This window comes from Podarcis muralis, chromosome 2 (assembly GCF_964188315.1).
Source record: "Podarcis muralis chromosome 2, rPodMur119.hap1.1, whole genome shotgun sequence".
Lineage (NCBI taxonomy): Eukaryota > Metazoa > Chordata > Lepidosauria > Squamata > Lacertidae > Podarcis > Podarcis muralis.
Genome location: NC_135656.1, coordinates 53207828 through 53232488, shown reverse-complemented (window position 1 = coordinate 53232488; position 24661 = coordinate 53207828). Strand labels below are relative to the sequence as shown.

The window sequence follows — 24661 nt, the reverse complement described above, 5'->3', positions numbered from 1 at the left end:
GCACAAACCGAAAGGCATAACCAAATATTCGAACTGCCCGTACCGGGTACCAAATGCTGTCTTCCACTCATCCCCGGCTCGGATCCGAATCAAGTTGTAGGCCCCCCGGAGGTCCAGCTTGGTGAACACCTGTGCCCCTTGCACCCGCTCCAGCAGCTCCGAGATAAGGGGCAAGGGGTACCGGTCTGGGACGGTAATTTTGTTCAGGGCTCGGTAATCATGGCAAGGGCGGAGTTCCCCACATTTCTTCTTAACAAAAAGCACTGGTGCCGCTGTAGGCGAGGTGGAAGGCCTAATGAACCCACGCTCCAGGTTCTTGCGCAAGAAGTCCTGCAAAGCCTCGCGCTCTGGCTCTGTTAGGGAATATAAGCGACTCACTGGTAAAGGCGCTCCGGGTTGGAGGTCTATGCCGCAGTCAAAAGGCCGATGCGGCGGCAGCTGGTCTGCCCCCCGTTCCTCGAACACGTCCTGGTAGTCCTGGTACACGGCTGGGAGCGTGGGTGCTGCCTCCTCTGAGGGTGCGGCCGCCAGCGTTCCGGATTGAGCATGGGAACATGGGTCTGGGAAGTGCACGGTCCGTTTGACCCAGTCAATCTGAACGTTGTGGGCTTCCAGCCAGTCCATCCCGAGCACCAGGGGGAAGCGGGGCATAGAGGCAATGTCCAAAGTTCGCAACTCCCGGTGCTGCTGGAGACACAGGAGCAGGGGCTGGGTCTCCTGAGTAACGGCACCTGAACGCAGAAGTCGACCGTCAATTGCTTCCACCTGGACCGGTACTGGCTTGTTCCGAAGTGGCACCTGATGATGGGCGGCAAAAGCAGCGTCCATATAGGAGCGGGTTGCCCCTGAATCTACCAAAGCATGGGTGAGGATCCAGGGCCCACCTGGAGGGTATAAACGTACCGAAACCATAAGATGTTGCAAGTCCATTGGTGCGGGCCCATTCTGTACGGTTTGGGACCCCCGGTAGCTAGGGCCATCAGCTACTGGGGTTGGCGGTTTCTCAGGGCAGGACCGAGCGAAGTGTCCACTTCCGCCACAGTAAAGACAGAGATTTCCCTCCCGACGCCGCGCCTTCTCTGCGGGGGAAAGGCGTGGCCGCACTGCCCCCAGCTGCATAGGCTCCTCCGTTAAATCAGTCGTGACCGTGGGGCTGCCGGAAAAAGCTGGTGCCGTGAACTGGAAGTGTCGGCGACCCCGGGCCTGACGACGATCCTCCAACCGGTCGTCTATTTGTAGACTCCGTTGAATGAGAGTGTCCAGCGTGGTGGGACGTTCCATTGTGGCCAACTGGTCCAGTACCTCGTCCGAAAGCCCTTCGAGATACTGGTCCCGCAGTGCCGAGTCATTCCAGGTCAAGTCCTGTGCCAACAGCCGAAACTCCGTGGTATATGCGGCCACCGTGGACTTGCCTTGTTTCAAACGCCGAATCGCCCGGTTGGCTTGACTCCCTTTCTGGGGGTTGCCGAACGCGGCCTCCAAACGATTGCAAAACCCCGTATAGTCTGCCAGCAAGGGGGAGTCTTGCCTGAGTAGCGGCAACGCCCACTTGGCCGCCTGGTCCTTTAACAAACTAATCAAAAAGTGCACCTTGGTGCGGTCATCAGGAAAGTTCCGGGCTCGCCCCTGAATATACAGCTTGGCCTGGGCCAGGAACATGGGAAAGCTGGCCGGGGCTCCATCAAATTTCTCAGGCAAAGCCACTGGGTACTTGCCCGGAGCCGGGGCGTCGGCCCCAGGAGCCGGTAGGGCTTCCAAGCGTTGCTGAAGTGCCACAACCGCGTCACTGAGCTGCTGCACGGTGTGAGTCAAGGCCTGGTTCTCCTGGGCCAAAGCCACCAGTGCAGCCGCCTGTTCAGCCATGGCCTCTGGCTCTTCCCGAACGCACCCCTACGAAGGGGGAGTGCGGGTGTGGCGGGAGCAAACTGTGCTGGTCCCGGGGGTAAGGTACCTTGGGTGTAGCAGAGTCCACACGAAGAGGGGCGAGGTCCGAGGCAGAGAGCCGGGCGGGGAACAGGAACGCTGGAACAGGAGGCTGTGCAGGGAACAGGAACACCGGATAGTCAGGAACAGGAGACCGAGCAGGGATCAGGAACACAGGAAGGTCCGAAGCCAACAACGACGTTGCTCCCGCAACCTGGGGCCGGGCTGACTGGGCTTTTATCCTCTTCTAAGGCCAGGGGCGGTCCCAGCCCCCAGGAGCCCCGCCTCCTCTGGCCTTAAGGCGAGCACTCCTCCTGGGGGCAACCAGTTCCCTTCGCCTCTCTGCTCTAAGCCTCTGCAGATCAGGAGAGGCCGAAGGGTTACTGGGCCCTGGAGGAGGCTCACCTGTGGCCACTGAGTCGTCAAGCCTCTCTGGGGCCAGAAGGGCTTCACCTGGGGCCAGCTCCTGATGCACTGCCACAGGTGCAGGCTCTTCAGCATCTAGGCCTTGCCCCAGTTCAGCCGGCCCTGGAGGCGGGGACTCCTGTGCAGGTTGGGATTCCTCTGTTTCATCCTCCGAATCGGAATCCCAGGCCATCACACATCTTAAGCACCTGAACCTCAAAGAGACAAGCAGAGAGAGCATCTCAGAAGCCAGCAGCCCCAATTCTTGGGGGGTGTTTGTGTGTGAGGAGGGGCATCTGGCCCAATTCCTTTCATCTCTCTGCAGTTCAGTGACCTGAAAGGGCATCACCAGAGCTGGGAAGAGCCCAAAGGAAAGAGAAGAATTGCCAGCTGTTAAAGGGCTGCTCTGCCTCGTCTTCTTAGGACAGCCCTGCCCTTCCTGAAGAGGGAGGAGACCCCTAGGAGGGTCCTCCAAGCATCAAGGTGTCCCAGAAAGGAAAAGAACATGAGGAAGGTGCTGGAGTCTACCTTGGAGCCAGAGAGACCCCCAGGAAGGGGGAGATGGCTGATGTCGTAGGGGAGCTGGAGAGATGCAAAGTGGAGCCAGGCAGAGGTGTAGTGGTTGGAGGGCTGGACTAAGAGGACCTGGGAGAGCAGAGTTCGAATCCCCACGCAGCCATGAAGCTCCGTGGTGGACCTTGAGCCAGCCTAGCCTACTTTGCAGGACTGCTGTGAAGATGACATTTGGTGGCAGGGAGAACCATGAAGGCCACCTTGAGCTCCAGGGAGGAAAGTGGGCTAGGAATGTCCTAGACCTAGTAAATGTAAATGATGAGAGGGGAGAGAAAAGGGGAAGACAGGGAAAGAGTGTGGAGGAGCTGAGCTCTCTGGAGAAGACTGGCTGGGTCGATTTCCAGGGAGCTAAGGCTGTGCAGGGGACCCCAGGACTCACACCCCACCCCCAGGAGACCAGCCAAGCCTAACTCTGACCCCAATCCCAACCCCAGCCCTAAGCCTAACTCTAACCCCTACCCTAACCCTACACTTACGCCTAACTACTCCTTATGCACAAAATAAATATATACAAAATGTGCCCAAATGTGCCCAAAATAAAGATGTAAAATAAAAAATATGAAAATAAAGAACAAAAAATGAAATAAAAAAAGTAAAATAAAAGTGTTAAAATAAAAAGTAAAATAAAAAGTAAAATAAAAATAAATAAAATCAAATGAATCAAATAAAAGTAATAAATCAAATAAAAATAACAATAACAAGCAAATGAACACCTCTCCTTATCTTCTCTAACCACCACCAACTCCTCTCTCCTCCACTCGCCTCACTACTAACCCACAATGGCTGCTTGCAAGTCAGTGGCTTTTAAGGGGAAAGCGAGAGATGTCACAAAGGAGGGCAAGTCTTTGTCACCGTGGCAACCCCCCACCTGGACCTGGCTCCTCCTGAGAGGTGATGCTCCTCTTTCAGAACTTGGAGGCAGTCCATATCAACAGTAGGCTGCAAAACAGCGAAATTAAGTAAAAAAATTCATTCATAAAAATTCCCATTGTGAAAAACAGGTTTTAAGTGCTTATGCTCACAATGTTAAGTAAATAAACCAGAAAATAATACTTGCAACTGTACCTTATTTTTCCTTCTTTTAATAAGGGGGGGGGGTGACAACAAATTTTCTGCACCTGGTACCACCTGACCTTGCTACACCACTGTGTAGGACATAAACCAATGGCTTCAAGTTACACACACACAAAAATTCCAACTAAACATCAGGAATGGACTCTGTCCAAAGGTGATGGTCTCTCCTTCAGTGGAGATTTTTAAGCAGATGTTGGAATGGATCTGTCATGCACTGCTTTAGTTGAGATTCCTCCATTGCAGGGGGTTGGACGAAATGACCTTCGGAGTCCCTTGCAACTCTACAATGTTATTATTCTATGAATAGTACCCATATAGCTTTAGCTGTGTCTCTGGTTCTCTTACACTGCCGTTATTTTCACGCCAGTGAATGCTCTTGGGCATTATGGGGCATGGAGGGTTGGCAGGGGAATGGTTTGGGAGAGGGAAATCCCTGAGGAGAATGGGGATACAATGGCAGGAAACCGCTGTGCGTGTATAAGAAGATAACAGGGATTGGCGGTGGAGGGACCTGAAAGCAAGAGCCGGCTTTTTTAACCAGGAAAATTGTCTGACACCAACGTTATAAGGAAGGGAGGGGGGAGGGAGCGGGGATTGGCGGAGGGGATTCGGGGGTGGGAAGTCGGCTTCTGCGAGCGGGACCGAGCGTGCGCAGAACTGTTCTGGAGGCGCGAGAGGACGACGGTTGAACTCTGGCGCCGACTCCGCCCACGGTGGGGAGGAGCCACAGGAGCCTCGTGTACTAGTAGCAGCAAGCAGCCGCAGTAAAGTTGCTCTCATGGCGCTCGGGCTGCTGCTCGTTTCGGTGCTCCTGTTGGCGCTGCACGTGCGCTTGGTCCATGGCGACACGTGGGATGCAGGTAAACGAAGGTTGCGCTACGAACAGGTGTTGCCGTCACAAGCATTGCAAATAAAAACACCCACAGCAGAGATCCAGCCCCATCCCGTCCATTGGGGAAAGGCTTGAACTGTATTTGGTGCCTGTACCTGAGGTGATTTTACCTCTGCCCTTTCCTTTCCAGCAGCTGCCCAAGGCTGGGTTAGCCGATCCAGAGCACACACACACCTGTCCTTTGCAGTTTTTGTCACTATAAGGGGAGGTGGGGGGGCAGAAGCACTCAAGGAAGACGGAGGTTGAACACCTGCGTTGCATCAGAAGGTCCCAGATTTCACCCCTGGCGTCTCTAGGTAGGGCTGGGGGAGATGCGAAATCCTGGAGAGCCTCTGCTAGTCAGGGCAGACCACATTCGTGATTAAGTAGCTTCTGCGGTGTTATAGCCGCAGGATGCTGGCTCTCTGTGGGAGAGGTAAAGGCTAGGCTCCGTCTACACTTCTGCTTGTGCCTAGAAAGCATGAGTCCAAGCGGTTTTCCACTTGCCACACTCATTTCTTTAAAAAAAAACCAAACCAAAATAAAGGTAAGGTGAGTTCTTAAGGGAATTCTTTCTGTGCTCAGTTTTGTGTGTTTAGTTTGGGCCAGGATGTAGAATACTTAGATCTTTCTTAGGATCGTGTCCAATGAAGTAATTATGTTAGTGCAAGGACTTTACACTTGCACAACAGAACTTTTCCAGCTGTTCTCTCTCTCTCTCTCTCTCTCTCTCTCTCTCTCTCTCTCACACACACACACACACACACACACGAATAGCCAGGTGGTTTGTTTTTAGGGGGGGGGAGACCCTCAGTTAAGTATTTTTATTTTTATTGATCTAGAGGGGCAGCTGCCCCCCCTGCCCTCCCTTGGCTACACGCATGCATACATCACAGTTTGCTTTGGGTTTCCCCAACTCTCTGGAACAGATTGTGGGGGCATATGGGGAGAAGAGAGGACAGAGAAGTTCTGTTGCACAAGTAGAAGTCCTTGTGCTAACTGGACAACTTTGTTGGATATAACCCTTAGCCTTTACCATCCTATACTTCTGTAAAGAGGGTAGACAATAAAACCTGTTGATTAAATTTCAGGTGGTGAGTGGGCTCATATGGAGAAGGAATAGGCCTTTGTTGTCTAAGATGACATAATGAAAGATGCTTTTAGCTTTGTTTACTAAATTCAGGTGAATAAACATGCAAAATTAGATTTAAGTCATCAGAAATTTGTCTGTTGCAAACAGTTTCTTAGTGCAAATTACCCTAATATGCATTGGGAGAAAACTCAGTTCTAAATTTTTCGGAAAACTCACACCTCTGCCTCTTAATCAGTGGATATAGTTTTTCTAGGCAGGTAAAGGTGTTGTGGGACGCGGGTGGCGCTGTGGGTAAAAGCCTCAGCGCCTAGGGCTTGCCGATCGAAAGGTCGGCGGTTCGAATCCCCGCGGCGGGGTGCGCTCCCGCTGCTCGGTCCCAGCGCCTGCCAACCTAGCAGTTTGAAAGCACCCCCGGGTGCAAGTAGATAAATAGGGACCGCTTACCAGCGGGAAGATAAATGGCGTTCCGTGTGCTGCGCTGGCTCGCCAGATGCAGCTTTGTCACGCTGGCCATGTGACCCGGAAGTGTCTCCGGACAGCGCTGGCCCCCGGCCTCTTGAGTGAGATGGGCGCACAACCCCAGAGTCTGTCAAGACTGGCCCGTACGGGCAGGGGTACCTTTACCTTTACCTTAAAGGTGTTGTAGAAATAATAGACAAGGATTCCAAACTGCAGAGCACATGATTCAATAAGAACATGTTTATTCACATCAACACAGTTTTTAATGCTCCACACAGTTTGTGTTGTTAAGATGCATCAAAAGTAGATTATATGAGTCCCTTATATTTTGAGTGTGTTTATAGGTTCTGAAGTAAATAAATGAAAGCTGTAAATGAAATATCTTAAGGTTGGTTCACACATTAGTGAACCATACATGTATGAGCTTCTGTGAACTGGCTCAACTTCCAACACCAGTACTATTTCCCATGGCTAGAAATTCTCTTTCCAACCTGCACCTTTTTATATTTTGGGCAAGATGATACCCCCTGTTACTCTTGCCCACTCACCTTAAAGCTGCTCCAGCTTCTCTTTGCCAGAGAGAACAAAGAAGGAGCTGCAGAGGCAGTTCTTAATTTCTCTCTCTTTGGCAGCAGTGTTTTTTCCTGTTCCAGCTCTTGGCAAGAGCAACCACCAGAAAAAAGTGGGGAAATAGCCCATTCATTTTCTTTGTTCTCTCTGGCATGGAAAGGCTATTACAGTGGTACCTCGGGTTACAGACGCCTCAGGTTACAGACACTTCAGGTTACAGACTCCGCTAACCCAGAAATAGTACCTCGGGTTAAGAACTTTGCTTCAGGATGAGAACAGAAATCGTGCAGCGGCAGCAGGAGGCCCCATTAGCTGAAGTGGTACCTCAGGTTAAGAACAGTTTCAGGTTAAGAACAGACCTCCAGAATGAATTAAATTCTTAACCCGAAGTACCACTGTATTGATGTAAAGCTGAGTGGCCAGTGGTAGCTTTGAGCTCCCTGGGATCATGGGACAAGGCATGCATTAGAAGACTCCCCTAAAGGCACCTGTATTGACTGTTAGAACTGGGGCCCTCTGCATATGCACAGAAGCTTCTGAACATCCCAAAATGTGTGTTTTTAGATTTAGATAGTGGATTTCTGCACTTAGATTTTTCTGTTAACAGAAGATTAAGTTTGTCCTTAATTTTTCCATTTGAAATTAAGGTGATATAAAAGAGGTTAATGCTGGATACCTAATACAAATAATATTTATATAGACTGGTAGAGAGGCTACAACTTCAAGGTAATCAACTGAGCAGCTATAGGAGACAAAAAAGGAAAAGAATAAAATGTGTGCCTGTGCTTACATACTTTTGAACTAAACCCAACACATTCCTGGAGAAGATTATACAATTTAGTACTTCTATTTTTGCACATATGATTGTGTAGAGACACATACAGGGAAAAAGTGAGGATTAAGCATTTACTTGGGTTGTTTCTGGGCTCACCAAAAAAACAATTTTGTTGCTTTTCTTTCCTGCCTTATCTCTTATAAGAAACTTGCTTCTAAATATACAGGCAGGATTAGAAGTGGATGTTGACTTGCTTTAGCTAGAAGTAATATAAGTGTAATAAAATAACATTTCTTTTTCTTGCGTAACTGCTTTTTGCATGTTTCTATTTTTCAATTTTCTGTTGAAACAAGCAACCCACTCATCCTATCGAATCTGTTTTATCAAGGTGGGTGTGAAGTCAGAGTCAGGATGCAATAGTTGCAGAATGTACAGTGTTCTCTATTCTGGCTTGGTGACTGAAGAATCTAGATGGAGGTAGAAGTTAGAAGTTTCAAGAGGAATAAGGACAGCAATAAATTACAAACCATCTTCAATTTAAGTTAGAATATAATAATTAAATTACTTTTTCCCGTCTAAAGCTAGATTCAGACTGAATTGTCCTCAAGCACCCTGCTGGCGCTACTGGAATGGAAATTGTTATTGCCTAGAGGCAAATATTACGGGGACTTGGACAGAAGCGCTAAAATTTTGCAAGAGATACAGCTTTACAGAATTAGTATCATTTACTAGTAGTCAGGAAATGGTAAGTTGCATGTATATTTACTTTTTGTATCTATACATTGAGGACACTTTCTGCCCAAACAGATACTGCATTTACATAGTATAGTCCACAAAATCACATTAATTAATTAAAAATTGTATCTTGCGAGACCAACAATCAGGGCAGGGTTACAACAATAAGTACATAAAAATCCAGTTAGCAAAACTTTCCTACCCACCTTCTGTTTATAGACACCTCAGTAGAGTATGTCAGTCTTCTTGAAACAGAATAGCACCATTGGATACAACCAATAAAATACATATAAGCAGCATTACAATGATGGATCAGATGAAGCAAATTTAAAACAGGAACAGAATAAAAGGCCTGCAAAAGTGTGTTTACCTGGCACCACAATGACATTAAGATAGGTACCAGGTGAACAGGCTGACCTAGTCCAGCATCTTGTTCTCTAAGTGGCCAACCAGATTATTAGGTTACAGAGAAACCAGCAAATCCTAGGTAACAAGACATTTGACAGTATTGCAGTTTATATTACAGTCTTAGTTATGAATTATGCAACAGATGAGCAGATGATGCTGTTTTTGAGTTTTGAAACCTGATAAAATCGGAAATGATTTTACTGTAACTCAAGAGTAGCCGATAATTACTAGTTGTTCACACCAGATTTGTTCTCACTTACAAACAGATGAGCAATAAGAACTTCTTGATCTTTTTCTCTGTACTCCCATGTGACATCACAAATCATTTAACTTCTTTGAGCCAACAAATGTTTTCTTATGAATGTCGGGAACGTTCGTATCTTTGAACTAATGCTTAGTGTACTGTACAAGTAGAAACAACATTATTTAAGGGATGTAATATCTAGGAAGGCTTGGAAGGTAGGATCATAAAAAGTATTAGAAAACATAAATTATAAAATAAATAAAAGAGATGTGAGGTCCAGGTGAATATATTTTTGCCGATATGGTTTGTATGTCAAAATATCTTAAACTTTGCCATTGTTTTTCCACAGAACTGGATCTTAGCTTTACCTTTGGATGATTTTTGGACTGGATTGAATAACTTGGAAAATATTAACACTTTTTCATGGTCAGAAGGTACACCAGCAAATATGAGGCTTCCTTGGTAAGATGTGAACATTAAAAAACACAATTGAAGTATGATTTGTTTTCCTCTGATATGATTGTATCAGGGGTGTTTGTAACTATGCAAGTGTATTTTTTCTTTCTTTCACCACTTATGTATTCCATTCATCCTGTGTATTGGGATTTTGTGTTATTGATATCATGGGGTAAACAAATATAGATAAACAAATAGAGAATAATAATGAAAAAACAGTAAAAAGATGCTGAGGAACATAGGACTATGGTAAGACAGAATGTTTCATCAACAGTCTCTCCCCCCCTTTTAATGTGGCAACAAGGCCTATTAGCATTGGCATTCACAAAACTTTTCTTATGTTTACATTTCCATAGAATATTAATAGGACCGTGGTGTAGGCCATTGTTAGAGGGGACCAAGAAACCAGCAGGCATGCCATAGTTAGAGCCATGAATACAACTGTTTTCATGCACAGTCTTAAGTTCCCAGAGAGAACCCTTTTGTAATTCTTTCTGTCTTGGAGGGCCCAGTGGTTCTCTTGGGGCATGCCACTTAACCAGGAGCTCAGAGGGCATACATCTGGAAAAGCCCTTAATTACCAGGAGGAAGGGCGATACACTGGAGACAGAAGACATTACAATATCAGTGTGATCTCTGACATCAGTATTTTGAAAGAGCATATTTTTGCAGTCATGTTTTCACTGTTACATCATGTAATTTTTCTCTTTTGCTGTACTAAAATCTAATTGGAAAGGCTTCAGCTATCGTCCCCAGCCCAGCCAAATACTGTGCATTGTGTGAAAGTTTCCAAACGTCGCTTGGTTGCTTTGCATTGCAATGAAAAGGCCCATTGGATCTGCAAGCGAAATGCAGGTGAGTTTGGTTTTTACAGGTTTTTAATTCCTTAAATTTTTCCAATATATCTGTGATTTCCAGACAGATATTCAAGTGGTTAGCTTTTTCCTATCCCACTGGCATGGTATATGATGAAATAATCCAAATGCAGATTTTATTGCCTGTATATTCAGAGAAATCTATTGTTTGGTTGCTTTTTCATTTATTGAACTGGTATATCACCTAATATTTCAGAAAATCTCTAAGCGGTTTACATCTTAACAGAAATCAAAGGGAGGAATTCAACATTGTTGCTTTCCAAACATTCTGTCAGTTCAAGCATTTCCTGTATGCCTGATGGAACAATCTCTCCCATCCCTGCTCTACTAATTGTTCTGCGTGTTTCCCTGACCCTCCTAGAGCCAACTGAGGCATGTGTGGGGAAGAGAGTGTGGTGTGCTACCAGAAGTCTTCACATGGGATTCCACTAGCATGACCAGACCAGTTAGTTCAATCTGGCTCAAAATATATTACATACAGATTCCACATTCAATCCAACTGCTATTAATATATGATACATTTTAAATAAGAGAATTAAGGAGTAAATATATCCACACAGTATACATAAGTAAAAAACAAAAACAAATCATATAAAAAATATGTCAAGAAGAAGTATCATAAATATTACAAAACTAGGTGTCTTCATATATAAAAATACAAATCTGGAATTGAGGAACCAACTGTTATATTGAGTCACTCAAGAATCATACTCTTCATGCATGCACAACTTCACTCCATCCACTCAATTCCATTTAACAACCAGTGTTAAATGTACACAACAGCAGGTGAAAAGCTCAACCCCAATAATTTCCATCCCTTCTCTCACCTCGAGCAATGCAAACACCCCATCTTTCATTTAAGCCCTTCTCCACCAACAAACTCTCACCCTGTGGGCAGTTAACCCAGCATACCTCACAGGGAGCATTGCAATCAATTGACTAAAAATAAGATAAATCTTCCATATAGGACAACATGTCAAAATCTCAACAGGGCTCAGCTATAGACCATTTAGCCGAACACCTTGCCATTGTTGACCCTGTGGGAGTTGATAATTCTTGTGATATGTAAAGTTGAATAACTGTTCCACCCATTCTTGCTGCTTTTACTTCGTAGTAATGTTAAAAGCCTACAGTGTTACATGATGCTTGAAGTAAAGATGTGTGCCAAATCCTAACTGGCATTTGCACACTTTTAATATATATTGGGAATTGATTCCAGTGTGAGTCTGGCAATTTTGTGCAACTAATTTAAACTGGTTGCATTACTGTGTGGCTTCTATTTCCTATTGCAGCTGTTGACCGGTACCAGGAACACAAAGGAAAGGTGCTTCTATCACCACCAGGCTCTGTATCTCAAGTACATGCAGATTTGATTTCTGCAAAGGCAGCATGCTTGGAGCTTAGAGAACAATGTACAGGGATCACTATCTGGAATAATGCCTATGCGATTGCTAGAGGAACTGTATTGCTAAAAAGTGAAGAGCGCTGGTCTGCAGCATATGTCAAATCAGGTTGGCCAAACATTCTGTAGATTGCAGCTCACAGTATTGTTTTATGCATTATGTGATAACAGAAAAACTGACTGATACAATTTATAGAACTAGGGACTGAGCATTCTGAGATGTAATCAGAATGTGAGTTCTTTGCCTTAAATGAAAAAGGCTTTAAGTTTCAGCTGAAAGAAATATAAAATTAAAATGCTGCATTTTGAGCAAACATTCATTTTGATAGCTTGCATGTTTTATTCTCATTTCAAGAGCAGAATCTTTGTGGAAAGTATTTTGATAGTGTGAAGAAAGAGTTTGAGAGAGCTTGGCATAAAAGGGAAAGAGGAATGGATATTCTGTACACTACTTGGGTATTCTCTGTATAATGGTTTATAATTTCTGAAATGAAATAAATAAAACCTAAGTATTAGATGACCAGGAGAAGAAACAGAGAACTGTGGAAGGCAAATATGTTATTGTTATGTCCTTTTTATTATTTTTCATAGATTGCTCCTTGGGTTACTTTGGAAAGAACTGTTCCTCTGTTTGCAGCGGATGTTATGGTGATGAATTATGCAATCCATACACTGGAGTTTGTGATAATTTTCATTCTTGTAGAGCTCAGGACTCGCCTACTATTTGTGATCGAGGTACTTGAACAAAGCTAGTAGGGGATGAATTGGGAGCAGAGAAGAACTCTTTCTACCGTGCAAAACTAAATGTAAACGAAAAAAAAACTTTCAAGAAGCACCAATAAATATAATAGTGTTATTCCTAACTCTTCATTGCACATGACATACCTTAGCTTGGGAAACCTTGTAGCAACAGCCCAGGCATACCAGCTTTTCTGTCTCTGTAACATTTTAGCTATGTGACTGAGCTGGTGTTTTCACATTTTGATATCTACAGTGTTGCACATGATTAATTCCCAATAAGTTTATTCCATCACCTATTCTTCAGTGTTTGAGAGTGGCTGCATACTTATATGCACACACGGTTGCCATGGGTACACAAATGTTTTCTGCAGCAAGCACATAAATTGTGGGTGACATACCTTTATCTTTGAGCCACCACTATACGGCCTATTACACTTATGTGTGTTTTCAATTGGATTTGCGTAATATAGGCATTCTGGTGGTTTATGACCATGTAGATTCTGACAAGTTTATCCACAATGACGTGCCTCTTGTGCTATGTGTAGACGCATTCTGTCAGTTTATGTGACCCGTATGCTCTTACTAAGCTGCCTTGTTTAAGCCCCATGTTCAGAATTGAGTGTGGTGGGAATGGATGCCTCCAGTTCCATCTGTGGGTTGTGAGTTGTTTTTGGTGGCCATGTTCTTCTTCCTTATGACTTAATTTGTAGAATTTCTAAAATTAATTTTGGAATTGGTGCATGTGCAGTTTGCTGCAGTTTTCACCTTGTGTCTTCCATTTTACGGGTTACTGCAGTGTGTGATTACACAGGACAGAGGGCCACAACTGTTGACTTGGCTCATTAAGCATCCACTTGGTGTTGTTTTTTCTAATAATCGCTTCTTACCCTGCCTAAATTCTTTAGCATGTACAGAATGCTTCATAGAGAGGCTGGGATTTCTCTTATGTGCACTGTCACTCAAAGAAGGCCAAAACTGGAAGTTTCACCTACTGTTTCCTCCCATATTCAAACTTCACCTCAAGTTAGAGAAAACTGTTCCTCAAGCCCTTCAGCAGAGGTCTTGAAAGAGAGACAGTCATGACTCACATGGATGCTTGGATAAAATGAGAAAAATCAGGAAAGATTATTGCAATTTTTCTAATACAAAGTTCTATGAAACTGAGAAAAATCATCGTCCATCTTCCAAGCCCTCCGCTTGTCAGAATTTGAAGGAGAGTTAGCAGCTGTGTTCATACTCCTGTTTACTGTGCACTCGCTGCATTTCTAGTGCTGGGTTTTTAATCTGTATTCATGTGACATCATTGAAAATGTATATGTATCCTCTACTTTGATGCATTATTTCCTAAGATAGCTTCACACAGATTGAAAGACTTAAACCATTCCCAATTTGTCTCTAGCCAAAGTGTAAACACCTTTGCATAAGTTAAAGACATCTCTGCCCTATCAGTGCCTCCTAGCGTACACAGAGGCTGCACCTCCACAGGCACATACCTCCACATGTGGTGGGAATGCCCCCAAATTCAATCCTTTTGGATATCGGTGCTGCAGGAAAAATGCAAAATAACAAAACAAATAATGAAAGCAATTCCAGAGTCTTTCTTGTGCCTGATAAACCATCAATTGGATCTGTGACCACTTGTCATAGATCCTTTGCTTAAACTACTTTGCAATATACTTGTGATTGATTTCTGCCACCACTTCAGATTCCTTTTTGCATGGCTTTTTAATGAAAGCATACATGTCCTGTTGAGCACTGGAACCAGTAAGAGAAGAAATTAAACTGAAAATTGTGACAGTGCATCTATATACAGTAGTATGAACTGTGGCTCATCCACACTTCCATTTGTCCCACTGTTTTCCTCTGGGAAAACCTCCTGTTTACCGCTGAATCGGAAGAAACATCAGTCATTTGTTTTGGTGTGGATTCATGTTTATTCTGATTCAATGGTAAACAGCGGGTTTTCCTTGGGAAAGTGGTGGGACCAAAAAAAAACCGCTGACCACTTAGACCTGTGCCTAGAAAGCATGGAACAAGTTGAAAACCTTTTGGACCTATGCTTTCTAGACACAGGACAAGCAGAAGTGTGGATAAGCCTAAAGTCTGCAAAAAACAACACACACACACACACACACACACACACAAAGATTAGTGAGTTAGGAATGCAATTGTCCTCTTCTGCAAATACAATCAGGCAATTTGAAACAGAAATCTGGGGAGAAATTTGAATGGATCCTGGGTGAACTATTTGCTTTTGCATAACAGTGAAACCCATATTATAGGCATGCATTGTACAGAGCCGTAGCTATGGAGGAGGCTGGCCTTTTTTTGCCTTGCCATTGAGGCTCTCGGCCTCTGTGTGTGTGTGTAGGCAAATGCACGTGGGGGGCTGCCAAACTGGGTCTTTGACCCGAGTGAAATAAAGCCCCTGCATTGTGGTCCTTGCATGTGACAAATCTTATTACAGCATGCAGACTGGAATGTTATCTGTTGTTTATTTGTGTTTTGATTAGCTATGAGCAGTGCATGGTGTCCACGATTTTCTGGTTGGAAATATTGGGGAAATGGCTGCTATTACTTCAGCAATGTCAGCATCAGCTGGGCAGATTCTCGGAAACAGTGCAGAAGATTCAGAAGTACAGACCTTGTATGGATTGGAAGCAGAAGTGAAATGGTATTTACACATCCCTATGGCAAAACACAAATAATGGAGATCTAGTGGTAGATTTTATATGGCTGTATGTATATGTATATATATGTGTGTGTGTATGTGTGTGTGTGTATGCATATATAATATATGTGTGTGTGTTACTATTTTGAAATATCTTCAGTTAAAAGCAGGGTTTGTAAATTTTAAACAGAATATCAGCATTGTTTTGGCATTGGTTTGGCTTTCTGATATTTGCACCTGTCATTACCACAACCTACTGTGTTTTAAAAACAGTTATGAGTGTGATGGTTGTGCTGTGGCAGCAGCATCAAAAGACACAGCCCCAGTCTGGCTCGCGTCCCATGGTGCTGTGAGTCTCTTTCCCTATACCACATTCACTTTAAAGTGAAGGTCTTTGCTAATTAGGTTTCCCTGACTAAATCAAATATCCCTAACTTTGTAGGCCAGGTCTGATTTACGCCAGTGTTCCTTCTGGCTCATTCTTCCAACTAGTTCTCTTTTCAGAGGTGCTGTGGCTGTCTTTGACACTATTTTTCTCCACTCTGGTCCGCATTTCTCTTTGCTTTTATAATGTCAGGGGTGTCTGCTTATCAGCGCCAACAACACAGGCCAGAGAGTTCCCTACAATGTGTCTCTCTTCTCCAAGAGAGAGTAAGGCTGCAAATTTCCCTGGGAGTAAGCCCCATTCAGTTCAGTAGGACTTGCTTCTGAGTCCCACTATGTTTTTGAGTCTTAAACAGGTAGGTCTTCAAGAGGTCTCATTTTAAATCATAAGGTATTTTATTAAGAAATTTATTAGACAAATTCTTGCAATATCTGGCTCTGATTGCTAGTTTATTACATGAAAGCATGTTCATACAAGAGGTGAGGTATTTATTTCACAAGTATTGTATATCTCTAGAAAGTGCTTTGTGAGTTATGAACATGACTGGGCTTAATTTTTTGTAGCCGCTATTTGTAGCTTGGTGTGTGTGGAAACAGCTTAGTTTGCTAAACCCAGTTAGTTACAAATTGAACCTGGATTGGAGTTGTCTATCAAAAACAGAAAAAAATTAGGATAAAAAACTGTGTGATTTGAACTGAGCTTTCTATTTAAGAAGAACTGTATAAAGTTTAAAGTATGTTGAGTTACTGGGAAGAATGTGTTTGTACCCAGCATTTGACTTGTGGATGCTGCCCTCTTGTGCTAGAAATTGATAGTAATGCAAATATTAAAACTGAGAGAATTCAAAAACAAAATGTCCTAGTTTGGGAAGTTGGGAAAATGGAAATCCCATTTTTGCTATGAGCCAAAGCCAAACACAAACTCCAGGCATTGGAGCCTGTCTTGTCATTCAGTTGCTGCCAGCTTGTTAAAATTCTGCCAGCTTGGGGCTAAGGATCCTATCTGTGTTATCTCAGAAGAGGTAGGAAGCCATCTCTTCCAGCTGGAGCTTACAGGAGCCTTTGCCAAGGCCTGTACCCCAGGGCTTGGGGGCATTCCTTTTATGTGGTTTAAAGTACTGTTAGCTCTACTCTGACCTTGTAAAATTTAGCAGAAGGCTAATATAGCCATCAAATATTGTTGCATCCCAAATTGTTTTACTGTCTCTTGTATTTTGGCAGGACTGGTTGTCCTCTGTAAACCCTCGTGACATTTTGTGGACTGGGCTGAATAGCAGGAAGCAAAAATCCATATGGATTTGGTCAAACATGAAATCAGCTGCTAAAGCATTACACTGGTACATAAGTGTATACTGGTACACATAAGTGTTTCTGTCAATTTTAGTTTCATCGTTTCTAATTTGCATTTCAATATTACTATTTTCATCTTGAGTAAAACTATTTTTCTCAGTTTTGTTATATATTTATTTATTTATAAAGGTATTTGTGTACCGCTATATCATATTAAAAAAATCAAAGTAGCTTACAACAATAGAAGCATAAAACCATTAAAATGTTAAAAACAGGCATCAATTTACCATTGTGGAAGTCTGTATTCCTAATTGTCTGCAGAGGCAAACTATAAACAACTCCAACGCACTGTAACAGAACAATGAAAGCAAAAATAATTACTAAAATAATTACCTCAAAGAACAAAAGAAGCAAAGGCAGAAAGAGCACAGAAATCCAGAGCTAATAATAAATACATTAAATTCTCAAAATGAAAATGGCATATAAATTAAGCAACAACAGAATCAAAGTCTTGTTTAAAAAGAAATGTCTTGAAATGCTGGTGAAACGCAAATAGGAAGGTAATCTCTTGGAACAAGAAATTGCACATATGAAATGTGCCTGCCATAGAGAAAGCCAGGCCATGTGGGAGGGCTGTGTCACACATCTTAAAGGATGGACAGCTCCACTTGGTTGGAGACAAACTGCAAGAAGCTTTGTCCCAAGCTGTTTAAGGCTTTAGAAGTAATAGCTGACACCTTGAATTTCACTTGGAAACTGCACATCTTGTACAATACTTGCCCCGATCAACGTTTTAGTGGTGGTGTTTTACACTGGTAGAAGTTCTTGGATGGTTTTTAACTGCTGCCCCATAAAGAGTGTGTTACAGTAGTCCGGTCCAGATGGCATGTCGGACTGGGTTTATTTTTAATGTTTCCTTCTAGGAGCAGCCGGTGAGGAGGAGTGACATCATGCACCTGGTTGTGAAGTCACTGCCGCTTACAAGGAGGGAGATGGGCAAGGTGACAAGAAGGTTGGTGCTGTGGCTGAAGAGTAAATGTGCCCTGCAGAATGCCCCTCTCCTTCCCAGTAAGCTGCAGCAACTCTGTTGTTGGAGGCCAGGAGCATGGTGCCACCCTTCCTCACTGGCTGCTCCTGGTTTATTGTTGTTGTGATCTGTAATGTGGCTGAAAAGTTTTTTATAAGATGTAACAGAAATGTGCATATCTGTGCCTATACCAGTTAATCAGTCATGTCTTTTTCTTACAGGTTGGTACTAAAAGGGAGCCCAGCTGGAAGATGTATGGGTCTTAATTCAGTAGACCAAACTGCTCTGAGACTAAATTGTGAGGAAAAACACAAATTTATTTGCAAGAGAATTGAAGGTAAACTGCACAGTAGAGTTCTGAAGGTGATGAAGAAGAAAACATCTGTAATAATTAATAATAATAAATTAATAAATTTATTATTTATACCCTGCCCATCTGGCTGGGTTTCCCCAACCACTCTGGGCGACTCCCAACAGAATATTAAAAGCACAATAAAACATCAGACATTAAAAACTTCCCTAAATACTTGCTTAGAATTTTGATTTTAATTATATCAAGGTGAGCTCTCTAGGTTAATCAGATTTCTTTTCTCCGTTCATGGTGAGGCACAAGGTTGCATAGGTATCCTTTATCATGCAGGATGAAGCAAGCTGTGAATCATGTGATACACAAATGAATATCAGGTTTGATAGGGGTCTACAAGCCAACTGCACAGGCCATCTAGATGGTCCTAAGGAGCTTCCCTTATCATTTGCCCCAGATAGCTTCCATGCCTGAGATGCCAAAAGGCCTCCCAAGGGAATTCAGAATGCCAGAGTACTGCTGGACAACTCTCAGCCAGAGTGTGTACTGTTTTAAAAGATCTAATCTTCAATGAGTGAAGAGTGAGGTGTAGTGGAACTTGTACACGACCATCTGGGGCAGGCCTGGGGAACCTTTGGCTCTCCAGATGTTGCTGAACCATAGCTGCCATTAGCCATGCTTGCTAGGACTGATGAGAGTTGTAGTTCAGCAACATTTGGAGGGCCAAAGGCTCCCCACACCTCATCTGGGAGACAGAAGATTGTGAAGATAGATGGGTGCATCTGCAACCTTGGCTGACCTTGGTAGTCCTAGCTCAGGCTACATAGTTTTGAGACAGGCAGAAGCAATGTCCACAGTTTTGAGGAAGGATGGAGCAGTCCTGCCTTTCCAGTTTGAAGTGCATATTAAAGGGAGACTCACTTCTCTAATATCAAGTGCACAGATTTCTGGTGTGGCACCTTCACAAGATTTGCAAGCGCTGATCAGCTTTGAGGCTCCATATATATGATACTGTCAGGGGTTCAGGAGCAGAGGGACAGGAAAGGGAGGAATTAGAGACCGAGGGAGAGGAATCCGAGGGAGAGGTCAGCGATGATAGCCGTCCGAGGTCTCTAAGTCTCTCCAGCGAATCAGAGGATTCACAGAAAGGGGCTCCCGTGGTCAGAGCTAGGGGGTTGCCAGAGGGAACACCTCAGGAAGGAGGGGCCAGAGGGGACTCAGAGAGCAGCAGCTGGAAATCGGGACCAGCTTCCCCACCGGAGAGCAGTAGGGGGGAGGAGCCCCAGGCATCGGCAGCAGGCAGCTTTCCGTCAGCGGAAGGACATGAGTCAGGGTTAGCCACGCCTGCATCAGAGAGCGAGGAAACGGTCAAAAGGAAGGTCAGGGGCAGCGCGCGCGCGCCAAGTTCAAATGTACAAGAGGGTGGCGCAATGAGCAGCCCGGAGAGGGAGCCGGGTCCCAAAGCCCGCCGAAGAGAGGGGGAGGAGTCCGAGGGGTCCGCATCCGAGGCGTCCAGGAAGGAAGGCACCCCGGGGGGTAGTAGGACCCAGAGGCGGAAGGAGAAACGAAGAAGGTGGAGTAAGGCTAGAGTCTTAAACTGGTGTACAGGGGGCGGAGACTCAGACGAGGCTTCGCTGGTCTAGGGTCTAGACGTAGAGACGCACGCTAGGGCTCGAAAATGGGAACTAAACTTCAATAAAGACTTTTGTACAGTTCTGCTGGCTAGCGTTGGTCTTCTGTGAGCTGGGACCTGGAGGCAGTCTCTGACAGATACACTTTAAAATGCCATTCTGGAAGGTGCTGTTCTTGGAGTTCAGCAAGAAGGGTCTCAGAACTCTGGTTCTCTTGGTTCTTAAACATGAAAGTTCTGCAAACGTTTATTCCTAAGGTCAACTGTGCCTTCCGCCAGGCACAAAATCTGATGTTTTCCTTCCTTCCTTTCCTTGCCTTATGTCCCACAAAGAAAAGGAGTGGCACACATTAGACATTTGGAGGACTTCCAAAAAGTATTTTGGAAAGACTTATACAGCTCTGACACTTGTATCACTGAGGAAACATCCTTTGGAAGGCATATGCTCCAACAGATGATCTACACTTGCCAGAGGGCACTGAGGTGGCCCATCCTGGGATGAACATTGCTGCTGGACATTCTGCTCAATGATACCCTCCTCTTTCAAATACATTGTTATGGAATGTTTAGGAGAATTACCAGTGTCTCACTCTTTACACATTCCACATATTGCAATTTGGAAACACATGAGTTAATGGAGAACTCAAGTTAGTGAAAAAATGTATTTCTACAATTTCTAACAGAAACATTACTGGACAAGATCTGCTGTATTTGCAGAATTAGTATAGATGAGATTGATGAGCCATACAGTATTGGGTACACATGCTGGCCCTAGGAAGTGCAGAATGTACACTCCTTTGCCAAAACTTGTACAGGACTATAGTACAGAATAAAAAGGAATGAAACAGGCTGTTCTTTTTCAGAGTGATTTTGAATGGACTATGCTTTCTACAAAGTCATCTTTGACAAATCACTGCAGTGTTTGGATCCTTGACCATGGGCAGTATGCCCTCTTTTGCAAAACCTCAAATTTTGGCACACAATATTGATACAGGGAAATCAAAAAGGCTCTTCCAGTAGGTCTAGCTTTGTATTGTGGTTGCAGGAGGGGATGCTGTCTTGGATATTTGCCTGGGTGGGGGTAATTAAACTTGAAAACAGTCTCTGGTTGGAAGTTGCAGCTGGGACTTAATCCAGTTCCATGAAGATCACCTCTCTATGGCAATTAGACTTGAAAAAAGATGTAATTTTCCCATCCTCAATTGCTGGGGTTTGGGGTAAAAGTGTATTGGAGAGAGTAAATGAATGAATGAATCAGTTGGGTGATTTTTTTTATGTATGTGCGATAAGGATGTTATGTGTATCAAAGAGATTTGTGAAGTGGCACTGCTCGCTTCTTGCACATGACCTGTGGAAGGTTAACCACCAAGTAATGTGACTCTTGAGCCGAACAAGTTCTCACCCCAATGTAGTGGATTGTTGACTAAATAATTAGTGGCAGTGCCACTTGATCAAAGGACTTGCCTGTTCTCGTTTAAAGTACTCTGTATTCAAGCCTATGCGATCAGTTCCATTAGTTGAGGCCAGAGGATGTGGACAGTGTGCTTTTAGCTGTCTGTCCCAGTATTTGCCCATCATGGCTTGTTGTTCAGGTCAGGGCTGGGGGGTGCTGACCATGTGGAATCACTGACTTGAAAGGGATGGTGGTATTAATACTCAGAAGGGGTCATATTTCAATATACATAGTCTCTGATCTATGTCTATGCACTGATAAATAATCAAATTTCTTTAAATCCCTAAACAACTTAATGAAAAACCATGCAGAAAGGGGAGTGACTGTTGGCAGAGACTATAATGGAGCTGTATCATCTGTAATTGGCAGGTCCTAAGTAATATCTGAAGAGTATTACCAATTTTTTTTTTTAATGATGGAGGAAAATCACTTAATAGATGTGGAGCTTTTACCACCCTGCTAATAAAGACTTTTTAATCTCAGCCTCATAACTCAAATTATTGAATATATTATTTTTAATTACCCTACAGTTGACATCAAAGACAAAAGAGATAAAAAAATTGATTATTACCAACAAATATTATCTTCAAGAATATCTCTGTTACGTTTAGAATTTAAAAATAATCCCCAAAATATTATTAGGTGTGAATATGAAAGAAAACAATTTCAAACTACTATTCCAATAGTATCTAACTACATAACACTGGCAAAATTTATAGCCAAAATAAGCAGTGCTGGAGGTGCAAAAGAATTAAAGTGTGTTTAATATATAGTATGACTCAAAACTTGGGACGTGGGTGGCGCTGTGGGTAAAAGCCTCAGCGCCTAGGGCTTGCCGATCGAAAGGTCGGCGGTTCGAATCCCCGCGGTGGGGTGCGCTCCCGTTGCTCAGTCCCAGCGCCTGCCAACCTAGCAGTTTGAAAGCACCCCCGGGTGCAAGTAGATAAATAGGGACCGCTTACTGGCGGGAAGGTAAACGGCGTTTCCGTGTGCTGCGCTGGCTCGGAAGTGTCTCCGGACAGCGCTGGCCCTTGGCCTCTTAAGTGAGATGGGCGCACAACCCTAGAGTCTGTCAAGACTGGCCCGTAAGGGCAGGGGTACCTTTACCTTTACCTTTTATGACTCAAAAATGGAAGACTGAAGGATCCCCCTACTATAGAGGAATGGTTGAGGAAAATTTGACAAATTAGTCTAATGATAAGGTTAATGTATAAGAGGAACACAATATAGAATAATCAGGAAAATAAATGTATTGAGAAATTGCTTATATTTATATAATTGTGGAATGACAATGTAAATGATGATTTTTCACCTTATAATCAATTCACAATAATTTAGATTTTTATTACAGATAGGTAGCCGTGTTGGTCTGCCATAGTCAAAACAAAAAAAATTCCTTCCAGTAGCACCTTAAAGACCAACTAAGTTAGTTCTTGGTATGAGCTTTCGTGTGCATGCACACTTCTTCAGATACACAAAGAAAGAATGTGTATCTGAAGAAGTGTGCATGCACACGAAAGCTCATACCAAGAACTAACTTAGTTGGTCTTTAAGGTGCTACTGGAAGGAATTTTTTTTGTTAGATTTTTATGTACAGTATATTGATCTGTTTCTCTCCACTTTTCTTTCCCCTCTTTATGATTGCACTATTATCTTATTGCATAAGAAATGTAATATTGAATTGTCAAAGGTTCAAAATTCTACAGTGAAAATATTTTAAAAGAAAGAGGCAGTGGCACATCCACTCATGGAAAAAGACCTTTCTGGACCCTGATGTACTTGGCAATTAATCTGTTAACCAAGAACATACTCTCTCACCAGACTACTGAAAGAATGGTTCATTCAGTGAAAGAAAATATACATTAACTAAAGGAGTAACTAATGTGAAGTAATATCTGTCTATCAATCTTTATGTCGTGTAGGTACAGCAATTATATCTAGCACATTCACACTCTTAAGCTAAATGAGTAAGAAGTCTTAATCTATATTGTGGAACAGTCAGTGAGTCCAACATATTGCTATGAAAACACCTAAGCTAGAGATTTACATTTTACCCTTGCCCCTTCTGCTAGGACATGGAGTTCTGTTTAGAGTATCTCTGGCGTGTATATGTTCTGAACGCCGGGGGGGGGGGGCGCTGAGGGTGTTGCACTGCCAAACATTTGACTATCAAGGTCTGTAAAAGAAAAGTACGGTAATCCACAGAAGAACTCTGAGGTGAAACAACATAACTGGATAAAAAGAATGTCTTGTAAACTTTATTTGATAATTATTCTAAGCATATTTCTATTAGAATGGATAGTAAAAACAATTCCTGCTCCCTCCCTCTTTTTTCTTTTTACCTCAGTGGAAAATCTTTTTGATGTCTATACTGATCACTTTCTGTCAGGACCATTAGAACCTCACTTTTATACCTCCTTTTCCACCGCTGCATTAGACTGCTTAAATGATGCCAGCTGCACAGGAATAGTGAAAGATTACCGATACTACAGAAGAACAAGAGGTGTTGATATAATTGTTACTTATGATGAAACTGCAACTGCATACATAAGACGTGGTATGTTTGTGCGCCTGAAATAAAAACTAGTAAACAGTTTTTAAAATGCACTAGTACTCTAAAAATATTTGCAAAGTATTGTGGGTCTTATAGGGATCTTTCATTTTTCTTCACTATACAAGTTTTGATTTAGTTTGAAAAGCTTGTGTATTTGTTCTTACTGTAATCTAAATAGCTCCCATTTTAAATCTGAGCTGTAAAATGTAATTCTATTTCATTCCCCAGATTTAGATTTCATGTCTTAGCCAAAGCCATATCTTGCTTACATTCAAAACTCATAGGTCAGGATCTAGAAAACCCCATGCAGAAAGTGCTTTCATGCACATATATGGAAGCCCGGGAAAAGTTCTCAGGTTCTCCTTTCTTGCTGCATCTCTCTACGATATTAACTACCCATTTTAGGGGTTTTCTGACTAAAATGGATAGTGGTGATGTAGAAAAAGCCTCCAGTGCACATGTGGACTGTCATACATGGACTTTTAAAGCCTGACGATAAGTGTGTCTTTCTTGACAGAAGACCAGAAAACACATTTCTTAAATAAAATCAAGAAATACACACATTTGAGAGAGTTTAGAAATTTAAAACTTTTGGAACCCAGTTCATCACAGTTGCAGTGACCTTATGCAGAGATTTCTCCAAAAGACATGACATGAAAATTCAAAGAACTGTATTATGTGGGGTGCAGTATCATTACCTGCAACAGGGATTGCCCCCCTTTTTAAAAAAATACTCCCCCCTCC

The 24661-nt window shown here is 43.3% G+C and overlaps 1 protein-coding gene across 1 annotated transcript in view; it reads left to right on the top strand.

Annotated features, from left to right (window-relative positions):
* The first annotated feature begins 4597 nt into the window (after positions 1 to 4597).
* LOC114591207 (uncharacterized) overlaps positions 4598 to 24661 on the top strand; it is a 77183-nt gene continuing 57119 nt past the window's right edge. Inside the window, exons 1-10 of the mRNA XM_028717887.2 lie at positions 4598 to 4835; positions 8325 to 8488; positions 9480 to 9592; positions 10323 to 10441; positions 11754 to 11972; positions 12455 to 12598; positions 15118 to 15278; positions 16881 to 16996; positions 18198 to 18313; positions 23711 to 23920. Of these exons, the coding sequence (XP_028573720.2) occupies positions 4754 to 4835; positions 8325 to 8488; positions 9480 to 9592; positions 10323 to 10441; positions 11754 to 11972; positions 12455 to 12598; positions 15118 to 15278; positions 16881 to 16996; positions 18198 to 18313; positions 23711 to 23920 (1444 nt within the window). The 5' untranslated portion in view covers positions 4598 to 4753. The remainder of the gene's footprint in view (positions 4836 to 8324; positions 8489 to 9479; positions 9593 to 10322; positions 10442 to 11753; positions 11973 to 12454; positions 12599 to 15117; positions 15279 to 16880; positions 16997 to 18197; positions 18314 to 23710; positions 23921 to 24661) is intronic.